Source organism: Dipodomys ordii, unplaced genomic scaffold, assembly GCF_000151885.1.
Source record: "Dipodomys ordii isolate 6190 unplaced genomic scaffold, Dord_2.0 Scaffold39, whole genome shotgun sequence".
Lineage (NCBI taxonomy): Eukaryota > Metazoa > Chordata > Mammalia > Rodentia > Heteromyidae > Dipodomys > Dipodomys ordii.
Window position 1 is genome coordinate 12,472,424 of NW_012267255.1, and position 17,838 is coordinate 12,490,261.

Genomic DNA, 17,838 nt, shown 5'->3' on the forward strand with positions numbered 1-17,838 from the left:
TGAACTCTGGGCCTGGGCGCTGTCCCTCAGCTCTTCAGCTCAAGGCCAGCGCTCTACCACTTGAGCCACAGTGCCACTTCCGGCTTTTTTCTTTATGTGTTGCTGAGGAATCAAACCTAGGGCCTCAGGCATACAAGGCAAGCACTCTACCACTGAGCCACCTTCCTAGCCCCTATTTCTTTCTTTCTTTCTTTCTTTCTTTTTTGTCGGTTGTGGGGCTTGAACTCTGGGCCTGGGCACTGTCCCTGCGCTCTTTAGCTGAAGGTGAGCGCTCTACCGCTTGAGCCACAGCGCCACTTCCAGTTTTCTAGTAGTTTATTGGAGATAAGAATCTCATGGACTTTCCTGCCCGGGCTGGCTTTGAACTTGGATCCTCAGATCTCAGCCTCCTGAGTAGCTAGGATTACAGGTGTGAGCCACCTGCGCTCGACTTGATGGTTATTTCTAAGTGATGATTTGTTTCCAAGAGATGATTTTTTTCCTCCAGACTTCTCTATGATTACTAATTTTTCCATAATGTGGATATATGATTTGTACAAGCTCTTAAGGTATTAGTTTTTTGCTTATCTTGGGGGTTTGAACTCAGGACCTGAGTGTTGTCCCTGAGCTTTTTTCACTCAAGGATGGCGCTCTACCACTTGGGCCATAGCTACACTTCCAGCTGTTTTTCTTTTCTGGTTAGTTGGTAATAAAAGTCTCACAGACTTTTTACTGCCCATGATCCTCATACCTCAACTTCCCGAGTAGCTAGGATTATAGGTGTGAGTCACTGGTGCCTGGCTTCAATCTCTTAAATATTAAAAAACTTTTCCTTTCAAGATTAACTAGGATGCATTTGATTAAAAAAGAACTGGGAATGTGGCTTAGTAGTAGAGTGCTTGCCTAGCATACATGAAGCCCTGGGTTCCATGCATCAGTACCACATACATGGAAAAAGCTAGAAGTGGTGCTGTGGCTCAAGTGGTGGAGCTAGACTTGAGCAAAAGAAGCTCAGGGATAGTGCTCAGGCCCTGCGTTCAAGTCCCAAGACTGGTGAAAAGGGAGGAGGACGACGAGAAGGAGTGGGGGGAGGGGGAGGAAGCTTTTGTTCTGGGTGACTGAGTTGTTCTGGGTGATTGAGGGCGCAGTGTCTGGCCCCTTGCGCGTCTGAACTACAGGCTCAGGGGATGATACTCAGGCCCCAGCCCCAGGCCCTGGTTTTGGAGGGGGCAGCGGTACCTGGGGGGGAGGGAGCCCGCCAGCTCCCTCAGGGCACTCGGGCAGCATGGTGAGCTTCTCCCTGGTGCTGCATCTGCACGAGGGTGAGGGGTTGGCTGTCGTCCATTTCTGCTTCTGGAACAGGTGAGTGAGGTTTGGAGACACAGAGAGGGTCTTCCAGGGTGTGGAGTTGCCACATGGGTACTCCCTCATGGAAAAACGAGAGAATATTCCACAGTCATTTCCAAAGGTGATGTTTAAAAATCTCCAGAAAGGAAAGGTGACCAGCCCCTCCTCCCCAGAGCCCGGAATTGTTAGATGGTTCTTGTGGAGTTTCTGCTGGAGAAATAGCAAGACCAGGATTCTCTTGACTGACAAGGTATGAAACTTGGAAATAATTATCTCTTTTAATTAATTAATTAATTAATTGTGTGTGCTGGTACTGGGGCTTGAACTCAGTGTCTGAGCACTGTCCCTGAGCTTCTTTTGCTCAAGGCTAGAGCTCTACCACCTGAGGTACAACTCCACTTCTGTTTTATTTTACTTTATGTTTTTTAATTGTAAATAAAAGGCTCACAGACTTTCTTGCTCAGCTTAGCTTTAATCTTGATCCTCAGATCTCAGCCTCCTGAGTAGCTAGGATTATAGGCATGAGCCACCAGTTGCCTGGCTTTTTTAGTTTAGTTTTGTTTTGCGGGGAGGGGCTCAAAAAATCTCTAGCTGTTAAGAGATGAAACAAATACAGGATCAATGTGAAATCAGTTTAGTTTTGGTCTTTATTGATAGCTTTGAAGAAAAAAAAGGCTCGTTGAGAGATGACTGTGAAATTATATTGAACCCACTAGGTGCTGGTGCCTCATGCCTGTAATCCTGTAGAAGTAACTAAGGTCCAGTTACACAGTAGCAAAGATTCCTACTTCCTTTTATCCTCATTTGAAAGCCTTTCAAATGGGTTATGAGGAATCGTATGTGAGCTCCATAGAGAACACCTAAGTTAAAGCCCAACAGACCTGTCCAATGATATCAGTATTACTTATAGGTACTGAAGGAGTAGCTGGGTCAATGCGGGTCAGAGATAAGGAAGTGATCCAATTAATATTCAGCAGGATAGGGGGCTGGGAATGTGGCTTAGTGGTAGAGTGCTTGCCTAGCATTTATGAGGCCCTGGGTTTGATTCTTTGGTATCACATAAACAACAACAAAATATATACATATATACATTTATGTGTGTATACATACACATGTGTGTATGTATATGCCTGTGTGCATGTATATATGCATGCATGTTTATGTGTGTGTGTGTGTGTGTGTGTGTGTACACACATATACATGTATGCAACAAGATGGAGAGGTCTCTTCCAGTCCCGCCAGCCTGGACCCCAGCTCTGGCATCTCCCAGGGGTATTGTTGGTGTTAAGGCAGAGGGACTTACGGGAGCCATTCTTCCTTCAAGCAGCGGTTGCCAAAGCCTGGCTTGTTTAGGAGAACGTCTGCCAGTTCTGCAAGGCGCTCGCTGCCCGGCTCATCCATGCTGCGCAGAGGGAAAGAAGCAGAGGGTGGGATGGTCGTAGGACTGAGATGAAACCCTACCAGCAGGCATGAATGAACTGGAGACCATCAGTGCTGCCTTAGGATGGTTGCAGGTCTCCTGGGAGTAGCGTAGGCTTCCCTCTCCCCCAGACTTCTGATGGCAGATCATATGCATCCCAGTGAGATGGAGCTTTGCCCCACTTTCTTAAGCTTCACACCCTCTTTCCCTTTTCCCCTTCCGCTTGGTGGCTCCTTTCTAAGTAGTGACTAGGACATTACCTTCCCTCCTTGAGGGCAGCCCAGGGCCCCTGCCAAGAAGCATTTGGTCCAGGAGTCCCACCCCAGGCAGGACGCTGGCAAACTTGGGAGAGTCTGCGCACCTGAAGAATGTGTACTGCTTCCCATACATCCAGGGGTGAAGGGTCAAAGCAGGAAATTCCCCAAAAGGAGGCACGATGATGGACAACATCAGAGCCAGAAACACAAACGTGGCAGGGAGCACGATCTGAGGAGGAGGAGGAGCGTGGGAACGCGGGCAGTGGTGTGAGTGATGGCAAGCAGGCACACCTGGGTACACACACACACACACACACACACACACACACACACATGCTCACTGTCTTGAACTGCTTCTTATCTGATTGCTTCTAATGGGAAGGCCAGCCTTCTGGGGCTGGAAAGCAAACAGAATATTCCTGGAGTCATTGAAGAATGTAGTCATGGCTGGGAAGGTGGCTCAGTGGTAGAGCGCTTGCCTCGCATGCATGAGGCCCTGGGTTCGACTCCTCAGCACCACATAAGCAGAAAAAAGCCAGAAGTGGTGCTGTGGTTCAAGTGGTAGAGTGATCACTTTGAGGCCCAGAGTTCAGGCCCCACAACTGAAAAAAAAAAAAAAAAAAAAAGAATGTAGTCATACTCAGCAGAGGTTAAAGGGTAGTTAGTTCAAAGAGCAAACCACCTGCTTGTTATTCTTGGAATATTTCTTTCTTTTTTTTCTGGATGAATAAAACACCCAAGAAATTTAAAAACAAAAAAAGAACAATGGAAGGTCATTGCCCAAACAACTGAAAATATAACTTGACCCATTAGTGTAAAAAAATGAAAGCATTATGAAATTGGCTCTTGCTAAGTGATGTCCAATACTAAACAAGGGTTTGCATTGTCAAGAACCGAGGAGGAAGGAAATCAGGGCGGATCTGGAAGGCACTGGGCTGTGCCTGAGCACAAGTGCTTGGATGTTCAGGAGAGGGAAGCTGGCATAGCCGGCCCTGGCCAATGTAGTACCTGGGCCAGGAAGTCCTTGTAGCTGCGGAGCGTGTGGTGGAATCGCTTGACCAGCAGAGCCTGCACGTGCTGGAAGATGAGCCGGGTGCCCGTGTTGAGTGGGAGGCTGGAGTCCTCTGGCTCCGGAGGAGAAGTCTGGCCCTCAGAGGGGGCAGCCTGCCCAGGGGAGCAGGTGTGGGGAGGCTGCCCCCCTTTCTTGTTGGAACCCAAATAGGGGTGTCGGAGAGTGGTGGGTTCCCTTTTCTGCTGAGTGCCACCTGTTTGGGGAGATTAAACAATAACTGGGAAAGGCACACAGGGAATGTGATTTTTTTTCTATTTCCTATAGAGCTGTAACAAAATGCCACATATATAGGTTAATTGTGTGTGTGTGTGTGTGTGTGTGTTGTTGGTCGTGGGGCCTGAACTCTGGGCCTGGGCACTGTCCCTCAGCTCTTCAGCTCAAGGCTAGCTCTCTACCACTTGAGTCACAGTGCCACTTCTGATTTTCTGGTGGTTAATTGGAGGTAAGACTCTCACGGACTTTCCTGCCCAGGCTGGCTTTGAACCGTGATCCTCAGATCTCAGCCTCCTGAGTAGCTAGGATTACAGGCATGAGCCACCAGTGCCTGGAACATATTTGCATTCTGTTCTTCATTCATGTAAATCTCTGGCTTTGGATAAGCTGAAAGCATTCAATGTCTATTTACAAAGCTCCAAAGGAAACCTGGGTCCTGTGGTGAATGACTTCTATCCTTTCCAAAAGATTCCTTCTCCTCATCTCACCCCATTCCCATTAGGCCAGGATAGCTGCCTCTTTTGGCCACCAGTGGGCTGGAGCCCAGGCAGACTGTTTTGGTAGTTCTATGCATAGGTGACAGATGCCTGGAGTGACTTGAAGCCAGAGGAAACCCATCTTATTTTACCCCGGAGGGAGAAAACCATGTGTCTAGTAAGAAACTCTCTGAGGCACCACAGCAGGCCAGAGGAGGCAGCCTGGGGGTGCTGTCAGGCTGCAGGGAATAATTGCTACATATAATTGTGTAGAGAAGGGAGAGAGTGGCCCAGCAGGGGGTTGATGCCTTTTGTTCTGTCAGAAGGGGCTTGTGCTATGGCAGATGCGTTGCCCCTCGCTTCCATTTCTCCATCCTCCTCTTCTGCAGTGAAGTCTACCACACTCATGGTGGACAGAAGTAGTAGAGAGAAAAAGAGAGACTCTCAGAATCCATAGGAATGTCAGTCCCTCCAGTTTCAAAGGCCATAGACTCCTAAATGAGTGTTCCGAATGGTTTTTATCTTAATCTCAAAAGAGCCAGGCCACTCCAGCTGGCTTCTGGGTTGTATTAACTGTCACTGTTATCTCTGAGGATGATGGGCTGTCACTCATACAGACAGGAATGGATCAGAGGCCTGCTGGAGATGAGGGCGGTGATGAGCAAGAGACTAGAAATCCAGGATGAGAGTTTAGGTAGAAAGCTACACATCCAACCTGGATATAAATCCTGATTCATCTAGAAGGTTCCTATGTAGACTGCATTTCTCATTCCTTTGTCATCCGAAGGCACATGCGTGTCATTTGAAGTTAGGACACTCCCAAGGACTTATCTGGGTTTTGTTACTTTTGCCTTAGATTTTCAAGCTAGAGCTTGGAGCCAGGGAGGGGGACCAGCCACTGCCCCCATATCGTACCGGCAAATAGAGATCCCGCATCAGAGTCCTCCGTGACCTTCAGAAAAATCTGTTGAGAAATATACAAGGGGGCATTTGGTGCAGACATTTCCACACTCTAAACAAAACAAAACAAAACCTAAACCTGATTCTGTTTTGTGGGCTATTGCTTCATCAGGAGAAAATACATTAGGACTCTTGATGGAAGAAGCTAGTCTTGTATAAATACAAAAACTGAAGTCTACAGTGACCCCAGGTAGGTAACATATGCATGCAAGGGGAAAGGATGTAAGCCAATAATGAAGGGAGTTGCTTTGCTCAGGTGGGGAATGAGGGCTTTTCTTGCTTGCTTGCTTGCTTTTTGCTGTCATTGTTTGTGGGTCTTGAACTCAGGGCTTGATTGTTCTTTTTTCTCAAAGCTAGCACTCTACCACTAGGAGTCACAGCGCCACTTCCGGTTTTCTGATGGTTTATTGGAGATAAGAGTCTCATGGACTTCCCTGCCCAGGCTGGCTTTGAACCTCGATCCTCAGATCTCAGCCTCCTGAGTAGCTAGGAGTGAGCCACTGGCACCTGGGGAGGTCTTTTCTTTTCTAAACTTGATCTAGTGTGAGACTTTGACAAAGGAAACCCTTCTCCTTTACCCCCCTCTCCCCTTTTTTGGGGCATTGGACAGAAACCATCCAGCATGTCTACTTTACCTCTTCCAGGGGAGTGTCAGAAATTCCAAAACTGCTGAGCCCCAAGTCAGCCAGCGTCTCCTCTAGCTCTCTGAAAAGGCTGGCATATGCTCTCTGCTTGAAATTCTTATTAGGCAGAAGGAAGATAAGTTCTTGACCAATGCATTCCACCAGCTTGGCTTCTGGAACATGGTGCCGAACCAAGTCCTTCAGCTCATTTACATCCCCTAGGAAAAGGAAAGAGAATGGTGCTCATTGGATGTTCTAGAACTGGGAAGACTGTGATAGCCCAGGGCTCCTGGTCTCTTCTTCCTCACCAGGAATCCAGAGGATTGCTGCTCATCAAGTCTATTTTGGGCTAACTTGGCACTATGGGGGAAGCAAAAGCCCTCCCCAGGGGCTCTCTGCACAATGGGGTCCTTGTGCTGTTGCTATGCTTCTACCCTGGCTTCCTCATCTGTCTCCACTTCCTAACTGTTTAAGAAAGTTAATCCAAGATGGGAAGGTGGCTTAGTGGTAGAGTGCTTGCCTTGCATGCATGAATCCCTGAGTTCAATTCCTCAGTACCACATACACAGAAAAAGCCGGAAGTGGCACCGTGGCTCTGGTGGTAGAGTGCTAGCCTTAAGCAAAAGAAGCTTAGGGACAGTGCTCAGGTCCTGAGTTCAAGCCCTAGGCACACAGGGAAGCATTGGCTGCTGTGACCATGGGCATCAGCTCAGGGAAGAAAGTTCTTTGCCACTGTGCTTGTTCTCATTCACTAAGCCCTCAAGAGTTAAGTTGGGTGCTGGTGGCTCACACCTGTAATTTTAGCTACTCAGGAGGGTGAGATCTGAGGATCATGGCTTGAAGCCAGCCCAAAGAAGGAAAGTATGAGACTCATAGCTCCAATGAACCAGCAAAAAGCTGGAAGTGGAAGTGTGGCTCGAGTGGTAGAGCACTAGACCAGCCTTGAGTAAAAAAGCTAAAGGACAGTACCCAGCCCCTAGTTCAAGGCTCCCCTGACCTAAAATTAAAAAAAAAATGAGTTAAGCCAAAGTTGATTTCCTTTTCCTGGTCTGGCCCAAACAAGCTATAGAGAAGTTGTCCAAGGGACATACCTGACCAAGCAGGGGTCCCTTCCCTAGCACATGCGCATGCCTAGTCTCACTTACACCCAGTTAGCTCCTAGGAACTGCAGAAGGAGGCTGAGACCGCGGACTGGGGGTGGGAAGGAACAAGAGGCATATAGCATGGAGACTGGGCACCCACATCCAGAACGGATTTGAAGCACAAGCATGTATTACTTTAACATTAAAAACCCAAGTTTAATAACCTTAAGGCAAATATTTGAAGGCAGAGATTGCTGTGTGTTATCTTGAGAGGTAGGTCAGAGGGGAACTCATGTTCTGAAAATTCAGAACATGAATTTTTTGGAAGCTGGTTTTTTTTTGTTGTTGTTTGGTTGTTTTTGTTTGTTTTTGTTGGCCATGGAGCTTGAGCTCTGGGCCTGGGCGCTATTCCTCAGCTCTTCAGCTCTAGGCAAGCGCTCTACCACTTGAGCCACAGTGCTGTTTCCTGTTTTCTGGTGGTTAATTGGAGCCAAGAGTCTCACAGACTTTCCTGCCTGGGCTGCCTTTGAACCGAGATCCTCAGATCTCAGCCTCCTGAGTAGCTAGGATTACAGGTGTGAGCCTCTGGAGCCTGGCTAGGAAGCTGTTTTTTTGTTTTTTTGTTTTTTTAATATTATTTTAGAGTCAGCAGCACCCCCTAGAGTCTTTACTTCTTTAAAAAAAAATGGACTCAGGTGGAAGAATTTCTTGCTTTCAGCCAAGGTCCTTCTACTTAGCTGGAAGGCTTGTTGTGTGGCGAATTAGACTGGATTGTCTTTCATTATGAATGACTTCATCCAGTCTGGGAGATTCTTGTAGGCCCAGCTTTGCCCCATTAGGTCTGTAGGGGCTGTGTGTTAATTGTTCTCTGAGGAAGGAAATGGAATCAAAGCATTGGATTCCCGGAAGTGTGTCTTAGATGTGTGTCTTAGATGTGTGTCAGCCTTTGAGAAGTAGCCAGTCTGTGAGTGTGGGAGGAGCATGTGTAAGGGAGGGAAAAGCCAGTCAAAGAGTTCAGCAGGGCTCAAAGTGATCTCTCCTTTCTTAGAGGGCAGATTCACTGCAGGTCCCACTACTCATGGCATATTTGTTCTACACAAAGAAAGTTTTTTTTTTTTAAATTTCTTTAATTGCCTTGCTAAGCGCCAGTGGCACATGCCAGTAATCCTAGCTATTCAGGAGACTGAGATCTAAGGATCATTGTTTGAAGCCAGCCCTAGCAGGAAAGATTGTTGTTTGAAGCCAGCCCTAGCAGGAAAGTCCTTGAGAAGTAGAGTTATGGCTCAAAGTGGTAGAACGCTAGCCTTGAGCAAAAGAGCTCAGGGATGGTGCCCACGACTGACACACACACACAAAAATCCATAAAGGGGCTGGGAAGGTAGCTCAGTGGTAGAGTGCTTGCCTTGCATGCATGAGACCCTAGGTTTGATTCCTCAGCACCATGTAAACAAAAAAAGTCGGAAGTAGAACTGTGGCTCAAGTGGTAGAGCACTGGCCTTTAGCTGAAGAGCTGAGGGACAGCACCTAGGCCCAGAGTTCAGGCACCATGACTGACCAAAAAAAAAATCCCTAAAGAATTAAAGCTACAGTTTTTGGTAGTAGAGTGCTTACCCATCAAGTACCACAAAGAAGAAGAAAAGGAGAAGGAGAAGAAAGAAGAGCAATAAAGAAAACCATATTGAACCAAGACCACAAAAACCCCTATCATCCCAGCCAAGCAGGCTGTTTCCAACTTCATTTGGGTAGACTAATTAAACTAATTAAATATGTTAGTATTATTTAAAAAATACAAAAATTTCTGGGCACTGATGAGGTATGCCTGTAATCTTAGCAACTCAGGAGGCTGAGATCTAAGGATTGTAGTTCAAAGCCAGCCTGGCAGGAAAGTCTGGAAGTGGAGCTGTGGCTCAAGTGGTACAGCACTAGCATTGAGCCAAAAAAGCTCAGGGATGGGGCCCAGGCCCTGAGTTTAAGCCCTAATACTAACATAAGAAAGAAAAAAAGAAAGAAAGAGAGGGGGGAGAGGAAGAAAGGAAGGAAAGAAGGAAGGAAGGAAGGAAGGAAGGAAGGAAGGAAGGAAGGAAGGAAGGAAGGAAGGAAGGAATGGAAGGAAGAAAGAAAGACCAAGATTCTTAGGAGGAATCTTCAGAAAGCTGGGTAAGGCCCAGAGCAAGGCACAAACATTCTCTGGAACCTGGAATGCTGTTTTCTGCTCTTCACAAGTTCTGTTAGTATACAGGGAAGAGGTATGGCACAGGGCAGTGAATACTAATGAAACTCTGGACATTCCCTTTCAAGCTTTCAGCATAAAACATATATAGTATATTGAATTGCCAGATTTTTCTTAGTAAGCTATTTAGGTTTAGGTGGGAAAAACTGTGGCAAATAGAAAATCAATTGTTTTCTTTGATGAGCAGATACTTTGTCTGCTTTAGCACTAACTTTAGTTTTGCTTCTACTTGACATTGTAGCGTATGTGGTATTCTGTCTGCAGAGATTCCCCATGATAGCCATGAGGTTGGGCATTAGCAGAAAATGCAGAGTTGTTAGCAAACTTTCTGGATTCCTAGGCTCAGATCCTACCCATGAGCCCTCACTCACACAGTGATAGCTTCTTTACTGCATCTCCTTGGAGATGGGGGTGCACCTGTGAGTCAGTGCACCCCAGTTCAAGGGAGAAGCATTAGAAAGCTGGAAAAACTACAGGGAGGGATGGAGGAGTGTGACATTACATTAGACCTGCTGTCCACCCAAGCGTTCTCAGAGGCTCCAAAAATGCACTGTTAAAGACTTGTGTGTCCCAGTCACTCCACCAGAGGGCGCGTGGCACACCTTTAGGAGAGACTGTCTCCAGATAGGCATGTTCCCTGGGGGTTGGAAGACCCCAGGAACCTAGCCCTAACTTGGATGAGGGCACCGAATGAACAGACTGGACCCTGCGACCGAAGGGATGGGGCCCTTATCAGCATGACTTCGAAATCCCTTTGGGAATGGAGGAAGAAGAGAAAGTAGCTCAAAGAAGAAATGCACACTTGTATGACCTCCAGCCTGAGATGTACACCAAGAGTTCGCTTTGTTCTAATACCAGGCATCCCACCAAGACGTGCCCAGATGTTGCTGGGCCAGAATGAAGTATGGCCTGCTCCAGCCCTTACCGTCCAAGACTTGTTCTTCAGTGATCTCATCCACTCGAGCTGGACACCTGGAGAAGCCCTTCGACGCACAGCTGCAGGTTCCCTACAACAGATGGATGGGAATGGCTGGCTAGATGGGTATCATTTGCGAGAGAGGATGGGAGGGAACAAATGAGAGTGAGCTAGGGAAGGGCTAGTCCAAAAAGAACTGTACTCTTTACCTGCCTGATGGAACTGTAGCCCCTCTGTACATCACCTTTACAATAACAATACTTTTTTTTAAAAAAAGATACATTTATCAATGACAGCATCTCTGCCATGCCAACTGCCCCCACCCTCTGCTTTTGTTTATTTCTCACTGCCAACTGTGGTCCACACATTTTTGTTTCTGTGGTCCACACATTTTTGTTTCTGCGCTATTTAATCTGTTCATTGATCTGCATATTTGGAGGGCGTCGACTCTTGATTTTATCTTGGAGCATGTGTGAGTCAGACAGAGAGAGAATGAGAACCTCAAAGCCTCCCTTTGGGTTGTCCCTCATCAAGTGACGGCTCTGGGTGGGCTGGCAGGGGGCGGGGCATTGTGTTTTTCCCTTTCCTGGGTGCACACTGGGCTGAGAAAATCTGTCTGGGACCGGGAGACCTACAGCAGCCCCTTCCACTAGAGACATGGACAGAGCCACACGGTAACACCTGTGACACCCCGAGTGTGAGTGGTGCCTGTTTTTCAGAAGCCCAGTGGACAATCAGTTCTAAAGCGCAAGGGACAGAGGTCATGAGTTTTGTTTTCCATGTGGAGAAAGACAACAGCAAGGAATGAATAAGGTCATGGCAGGCCAGACCTGAAATTGGGTTTGCTGATATGCCCAGCAGGATTTTTTGCTAGTTAGCATTTGGTGGGGGGCTTCATCACTGTGAGGACTTTGTTGTCAATGAGTCTTTCCTTAGATTTCATTTACCACTGGAGATCAGGGTTAGTTAGGCATCATGAATATTGGAATGACAAAAAAAAAGAATGCTTAAATGATGAATCTTTTTCTCCTTTTTGATAAATATTTTATATGATCAGATGTACATAGGCATTATGCTTTTGTGTTCCTCTCCTGAGAGTAGCTTCCTTTGGTATCATTGGGTGTGAATGCCTAGAGCCTTGCATAATGTACCATGTTCTAGTGTATGTTAGATCTAGCTTTTGCATATGAGAGTAAACATGCACTGTTTGCCTCTCTGAGCTTGGCTTACCTCACTTAACCTGACTTGTTCTAGGTCCATCCCTTTCCCTGCAAATGATAATCTTATTCTTTTTTTATGGCTGTGTAAAATTCTCTCATGCATTTTTTGGAGCTGCTTATCTGTTGCAGGGCATCTGGGCTGCTTCTATAACTTGGCCATTGTGAATAGTGCAGCAATGTAAATGATGATTCTTAAAGCAGTCTAACCTGGGAGCATTACACACTTGTTCTTATATTGCACCAAACTAGAGAAGTAGTTTGAAATGCTAGTGTATAAATGACTTCAGATTGTTTAAAACTAGTTGTTTCACCAGGCTCCAGTGGTTCATGCCTGTACTCTTAGCTACTCAGGAGGTTGAGATCTGAAGGATTGAGGTTCAAAGCCAGCCTGGGCAGAACAGTCCTAGAGACTTTATTACTAATTAACCAATCAAAAGCTGGACTGAGGGCATGGCTCATGTGGCAGCATGCCAACTGTGAGCAAGCAAGCTGAGTGAATCTGAGGCTCTGATTCTGCCAGCTACAGCCCGAGTGGAACATCTAAAGCCCTCAGGATGAGGTGCTTCTCGGGGCGCACATGTACGTACCTCACAACCACCTCTTTGACTCTGGATGTTTTTCATCTTGCGAACTAAGGTCAAATAGAAGCCTGTGCCGAAGCAGTTCTTCAGGAAGAGCGGGGTGCCCGAGCAGTAGAGCCTGCCCTGGGAAATGATGGCGATGCGGTCCCCTAGGAGGTCTGCCTCGTCCATGTGGTGCGTGGACATGATGATGGTTCTCCCTGTGTGTGGGGGGGGTGTCACCAGGCAGACAGGGCATGGGGCGGGCTTGGGAGAGGATGGGCTAGGAGACCCTGAGGAAAGCAACATGGCCTAATTCTGCAATAGGTGTCAGGGCATAAGCACAGTAAGAAGGAAGTTGACATTTCAGTGTCCTGGAGTCTCTCCAGCACTGCGGAACACAGTGTCTCTTCATCATGCAGAGGGTGCGGGTGCGATGCCAGTAAATCACCACATATGGAACACAGCCAATAAGTCAGCATGCACATGCTCAGTGGCATTAGACTCTGCTTCATCCGGTGGCTCATGCCTGCAAGCCTAGCCACTCAGGAGGCTGAGATCTGAGGATCTCAGTTCCAAGCCAGCTCAGACAATTAGCCAGCAAAAAGCTGAAAGCAGAGATGTGGTTCAAGTGGTACAGTGCTAGCCTTGAGCAAAAAGCCAGGCAAGAATGCAAGACCCTGAGTATAAGCCCTAACACACACACACACACAAGCATACTCTTACTAGTTGGAGAGGTCATTGGAAGAGAGCAGTCATAAGGAATTCAATAAGGTGTCTTCAATGGAAGACACCAGGTAGGTATAGTGCAAACAGGCAAACAGAGTAGAGAAATCTCTGGGCTACCCAGGAACCACACTGTCATTTTAGGGGCTCCTCTGAGCTCTACCTGCTGTGTCTTGTGGATTTGGGTCCTTGGGAGGAGCTCGGGATAGATGGATGAAGGTCCTACTGGGAGACATTTCCATCTCCAAGGTCCTCTATGACACTGGACACTGCTGCCCTCACACTCAGTCCCAAGTGGCTGCTTGGGATGTTTGTAGGTGACATCCATCCCTCTGGTCACAGGGGAGTTTCATTTGGTACTGCATTCATTGTTGCAGAGTGTAGGACTATGGACTGAGAGAACTTTCTAGACTATTTTGGGAAGTAAGACTGTGCCACTGGTGACTTCTTATTTCTGTTGAGGTAAGTATCTCAGGACACTTGAACTCAAAACTTTACTTCACCGGAACACATTGACCAAGTGTCACAAAATGCCGATATGAGAGAATGGGGCCCACAGGGAAGGCGGGGGGGGGGGGGCGGAGGGAGGGAGAGAGAAAGAGAGAGAGAAAGAGAGGGAGAGGGAGAGGCGGGAGAGAGAGAGAGAGAGAGGCCACTGGGGCACTAGGTAGCAGCCTCACCTGAGCGATATTTCAGGAGCAGGTCCCAGATGGAGCGTCTGGAGTAGGGGTCCACCCCAGAGGTGGGCTCATCCAGAATCACCACCTTAGAATCGCCCACAAAGGCGATGGCCACCGACAGCTTCCTCTGCATGCCGCCTGCAGGCACAGGAGGACGAGGAGAGGGTCACCGGGGGCTGTGGGACAGGGAAGAAGAAGGCCCAGGGCTGGGGATACGGGGGCACCTTAAATCTAGCAGCAATTGGACGCTGCCACTTAGACACAGCATGCGGGCTTCATAAGTGCAGACGCTCCACCTAACCATCTAGTGTGAGCGTGGGAACATCAGAACCAGTGGGCGCTCAGGCCTCACAGGGCACTATCTGAGGTCTTAGAAGTAATGACACAGGGGCTGGGAAGGTGGCTCAGTGGTAGAGTGCTGGCCTAGCATGCATGAAGCCCTGGGTTCGATTCCTCAGTACCACATACACAGGAAAAAGTCGGAAGTGGCCTTGTGGCTCAAGTGGTAGAGTGCTTACCTTGAGCAGAGAGAGAAGCTCAAGGACAGTACCCTGAGTTCAAGCCCCAGGACCAGCAAAAACAAAAAAAAGTAATGACACAGATTGGTTCCTGTTTGGGGCCTCAACTCCCCCCTCCCCCCCCCCACCAAGGAGGTGTGGATCTGCCATCTTGTCCCCATGTCTTTCTAATACCAGGTACCTGAGAGATCCTGGGCCCCTTCATTCCTCTTGTGGTGGAGGCCCGTGTCCTCCAACATGCCTTCGGTCTCCAGCTGGGCCTCCTCCCAGGACTTCCCCTTCAGCTGGGCATAAAACAGGATGTGCTCAGCTACGGTGAGGCTGGGGGCGGGGGAGATGGAGGACAAGAAAAGAAAATGGATGGTCATGGTTAGCAGTTTGTCTTATGTATGGAGATTTAGCCATCAAGATGTTCATTGTCCTCTTACCCACAATGCGAAAGCAAAACCACCAGCCCTGCCCAGATAGCAAAGGACTAGATGGCTTAGAGCATTTGTTCCTCTAGTGAAATGTAGTGCCTATTAAAAAATTCCTTTAAGCCAGGCCTGTGGCGGATACCTGTAATCCTAGGGACTCAGGCTGAGATCTGAGGATTGTGGTTTGAAGCCAGCCAGGACAGGAAAGAAGTGGCACTGTGGCTTGAAGTGGTAGAGGGCTACCCTTGAGCAAGATAGCTTAAGGACAAGATCCAGGCCCTGAGTTCAAACCCCACAACTGACAAAAAATTCCTTTAGAGAAGAATATGACATGGTATGAACAGATACTCATAATATCTTCTTTTTTTTTTCTTTTTTGGTGGTTGTGGGGCTTGAACTCTGGGTCTGGGCGCTGTCCCTCAGCTCTTCAGCTCAAGGCAAGTGCTCTACCACTTGAGCTACAGCGCCACTTCCCATTTTCTAGTGGTTTATTAGAGATAGGAGTCTCAAGGTCTCTCCTGCCCAGGCTGGCTTTGAACCGGGATCCTCAGATCTCAGCCTCTTGAGTAGCTAGGATTACAGGCGTGAGCCACCGGCGCCCGGCTATTCATAATATCTTAAGTTAAAAAAATCACACTTTTAAAGTCAGGCGCAAAATTAATCTCAAAGCTTTATTCTCTAATGATTTTCAAGAATCTATAAAAAAGACCAAAGCATTAATTGATTAACAATCATTTGCATGGTTAACAAAGGTGTTTCTCTGGATTGTGAAATTACTGGTGACTTTTTTCTCTTTTTCTTTCCTTCCTTCTTTCCTCCTTCCCTCCCTCCCTCCCTCCCTTCCTCCCTTCCTTCCTTCCTCTTTCTTTCTTTCTTTCTCTCCTTCTCTCTCTCCTTCCTTCCTTCCTTCCCTTCCTCCCTGCCTCCCTCCCTCCCTGCCTCCCTCCTTCCCTCTCTCCCTTCTTCCCTCCTTCTCTTCCTCTTTTCTTTTCACAATAACTCTATAGATTTTGAAATAAGGAATAGCTATTTTAATTTGAAAAAAAGAGAGAAAGGAAAAGTGCGTTATTGGTGCCATGGCTTCAAACAGACAAAATGGACAATGATTATTCTTTTTCACTTCCCTCCCCCCTTCTCCCTCCCCACCCCCGTCCTCTGCAGGAAGTCTTCCAGGGTTGAACCAGGGGCCGCCCTGTGATGGGCCACTTTGTCAGGGAGGGGACCTCATCTCTGAGCACTAGAGGCTCAGCCCCCTTCAATTCCAACTCCCATTGCAAGCAGGGCACAAACCTGGAGCATGGGGGAAAAGCAAGCAAGCACATGGCTTCCTGTGTGCCCAGACCAGGTAACCCTGAGTCCCCCATGTGTGGTGGGCAGGGGCAATGGCAGGGGACATGTTTTTATGTATTGTGGTGTTGAGGCAAGGAACCCAGGCCCCCTCCCCCGCCCCCCACCACACACACACACACTAGGCACTGAGCCCCGTGGCAGGCAATCGCATCTCAACAGCTTACTCACTGGTGGAACAAGATGTTGTGCTGTGGGCACATGCCCAGGCTCTGGCGGATTTCATCCAGGCTGGTTTCAATGTCCTTTCCCCCAATGAGCACAGTTCCTGATGTTGGTGGCAACAGACCTGTCAGGATAGACCTGCCCAGCAGAGATACCCTTTAGGGACTTAGCGGATGGCAGTGGGAGCAGGGGAGGGGTGCAGTGATTCTGCCGTATCCCACCTAGAGCATCGTTCATTGTAGGCATCAGGAGTTTCCCACAGAGTACCCATTCATCCCCTTGGATACATTCAGGTCCTAATGCACAGGGCTGCACCTGTTTTCTTTTCTGTTTCTATTTGTTTCCTGTGGTTCTTACACCTGCACTAATTTCCAGCCCGAGTGGTCACTTGCAGCCCCGGGGACCCCCCTAACTCAGACATCACCATGGCTGCTGCTAGAGAGACTCTGTTGAAGGCATTCAGTGCACAGACGACTACTTTGCCTGTGAGGTGAGCAGCAAGGGACACTGAAAAGCCAGATGTGAGCACTACAGAGTCCTGATAAGATCCTGATGCTGATGGGAGAAGCCTGAGCACTTACAGGCATTCAAGGTGGATCTGTCAATTTCAAGTCAAACATGAGAATTATCACCAATATCATCATGGGATCCAAAACAGAGAAATCCCAGTAACAAACTGAAAGCTGATGGCTCACGCCTGTAATCCTGGCTACTCAGGAGGCTGAAATCTGAGGATCATGGTTCAGAGCCAGTCCAGACAGGGCAGGAAAGTCCATGAGACTGTTATCTCCAATTAATCATCAAAAGGCTGAACATGGAGCTGTGGCTCAAGTAGCAAAGCACTAGCCTTGAGTGAAAAGGCTTAGGGACAGCTTTCAGGCCCTAAGTTCAAACCATAAGACCAACACACACACACACACACACACACACACACACACACACACACCAATGTTATTCTCTGTCAAATGAGCAACAACAGCTTTCACAATGATTGTGTAGATTCTATGAGTGAATCATACACAATGCACTAAGAACAGAACCAGTATAAAGTAAAACTCTGCAATGTCCTCCTCCCCATTATTATAAAAACGAGTATTTTGACCCACAAGGGAAGTTCCTATGGCTGTGGATGAAGTAATGTGTTTGTGTTTGGGAAGTCCTGAATGGATCTCCTAGATCAGGGACGATATTAGTTAGCGAGGAGATAGACCAGGTGCCACCACACCCAGCCCTGTCCTGAGTTCTGATAAGATCTCAGGCTCTCTGGAGTCTCCTTTGCAGCTGAAATCTCCGTCGATCAACCACTAGAGGGAAACAGAAGCAAACAGAGTGGCACCAGCTCTGCATTCCATTCCCACTGACCCGCCCCAAGGCGCATTCCTGCACTGGGTGGATGCTGCTGTTCCTTCCTGGGGTTGTGACTGATGTCACCAAACTGCGTTCCCCTGAGACGTCTGCCTGGGAACCTGGGAGGCTGTGTTCTCCACAGCAGATGGCGCTGGGGCCCCTTGGAGAAATAAAGGGAAGCCCTTTCCTCCCCAGTCCTCACAGATCTCTGCATCTTCCCTGAACTTGGCCTTCAGTTTGTCTCTCGTTAATCCCACTTCCTGGGCACTGTGACCAGCCTTTCT

The 17,838-nt window shown here is 48.0% G+C and overlaps 1 protein-coding gene across 1 annotated transcript in view; it reads right to left on the reverse strand.

Annotated features, from left to right (window-relative positions):
- Abca4 (ATP-binding cassette, sub-family A (ABC1), member 4) overlaps positions 1-17,838 on the reverse strand; it is a 127,803-nt gene that overhangs the window by 31,096 nt on the left and 78,869 nt on the right. The window contains exons 20-30 of the mRNA XM_013018245.1: positions 16,214-16,345; positions 14,461-14,600; positions 13,762-13,899; positions 12,383-12,576; positions 10,585-10,666; positions 6,360-6,565; positions 5,680-5,728; positions 4,012-4,268; positions 3,108-3,232; positions 2,630-2,728; positions 1,219-1,405 (exon numbers count right to left, since the gene is read on the reverse strand). Of these exons, the coding sequence (XP_012873699.1) occupies positions 1,219-1,405; positions 2,630-2,728; positions 3,108-3,232; positions 4,012-4,268; positions 5,680-5,728; positions 6,360-6,565; positions 10,585-10,666; positions 12,383-12,576; positions 13,762-13,899; positions 14,461-14,600; positions 16,214-16,345 (1,609 nt within the window). The remainder of the gene's footprint in view (positions 1-1,218; positions 1,406-2,629; positions 2,729-3,107; positions 3,233-4,011; positions 4,269-5,679; positions 5,729-6,359; positions 6,566-10,584; positions 10,667-12,382; positions 12,577-13,761; positions 13,900-14,460; positions 14,601-16,213; positions 16,346-17,838) is intronic.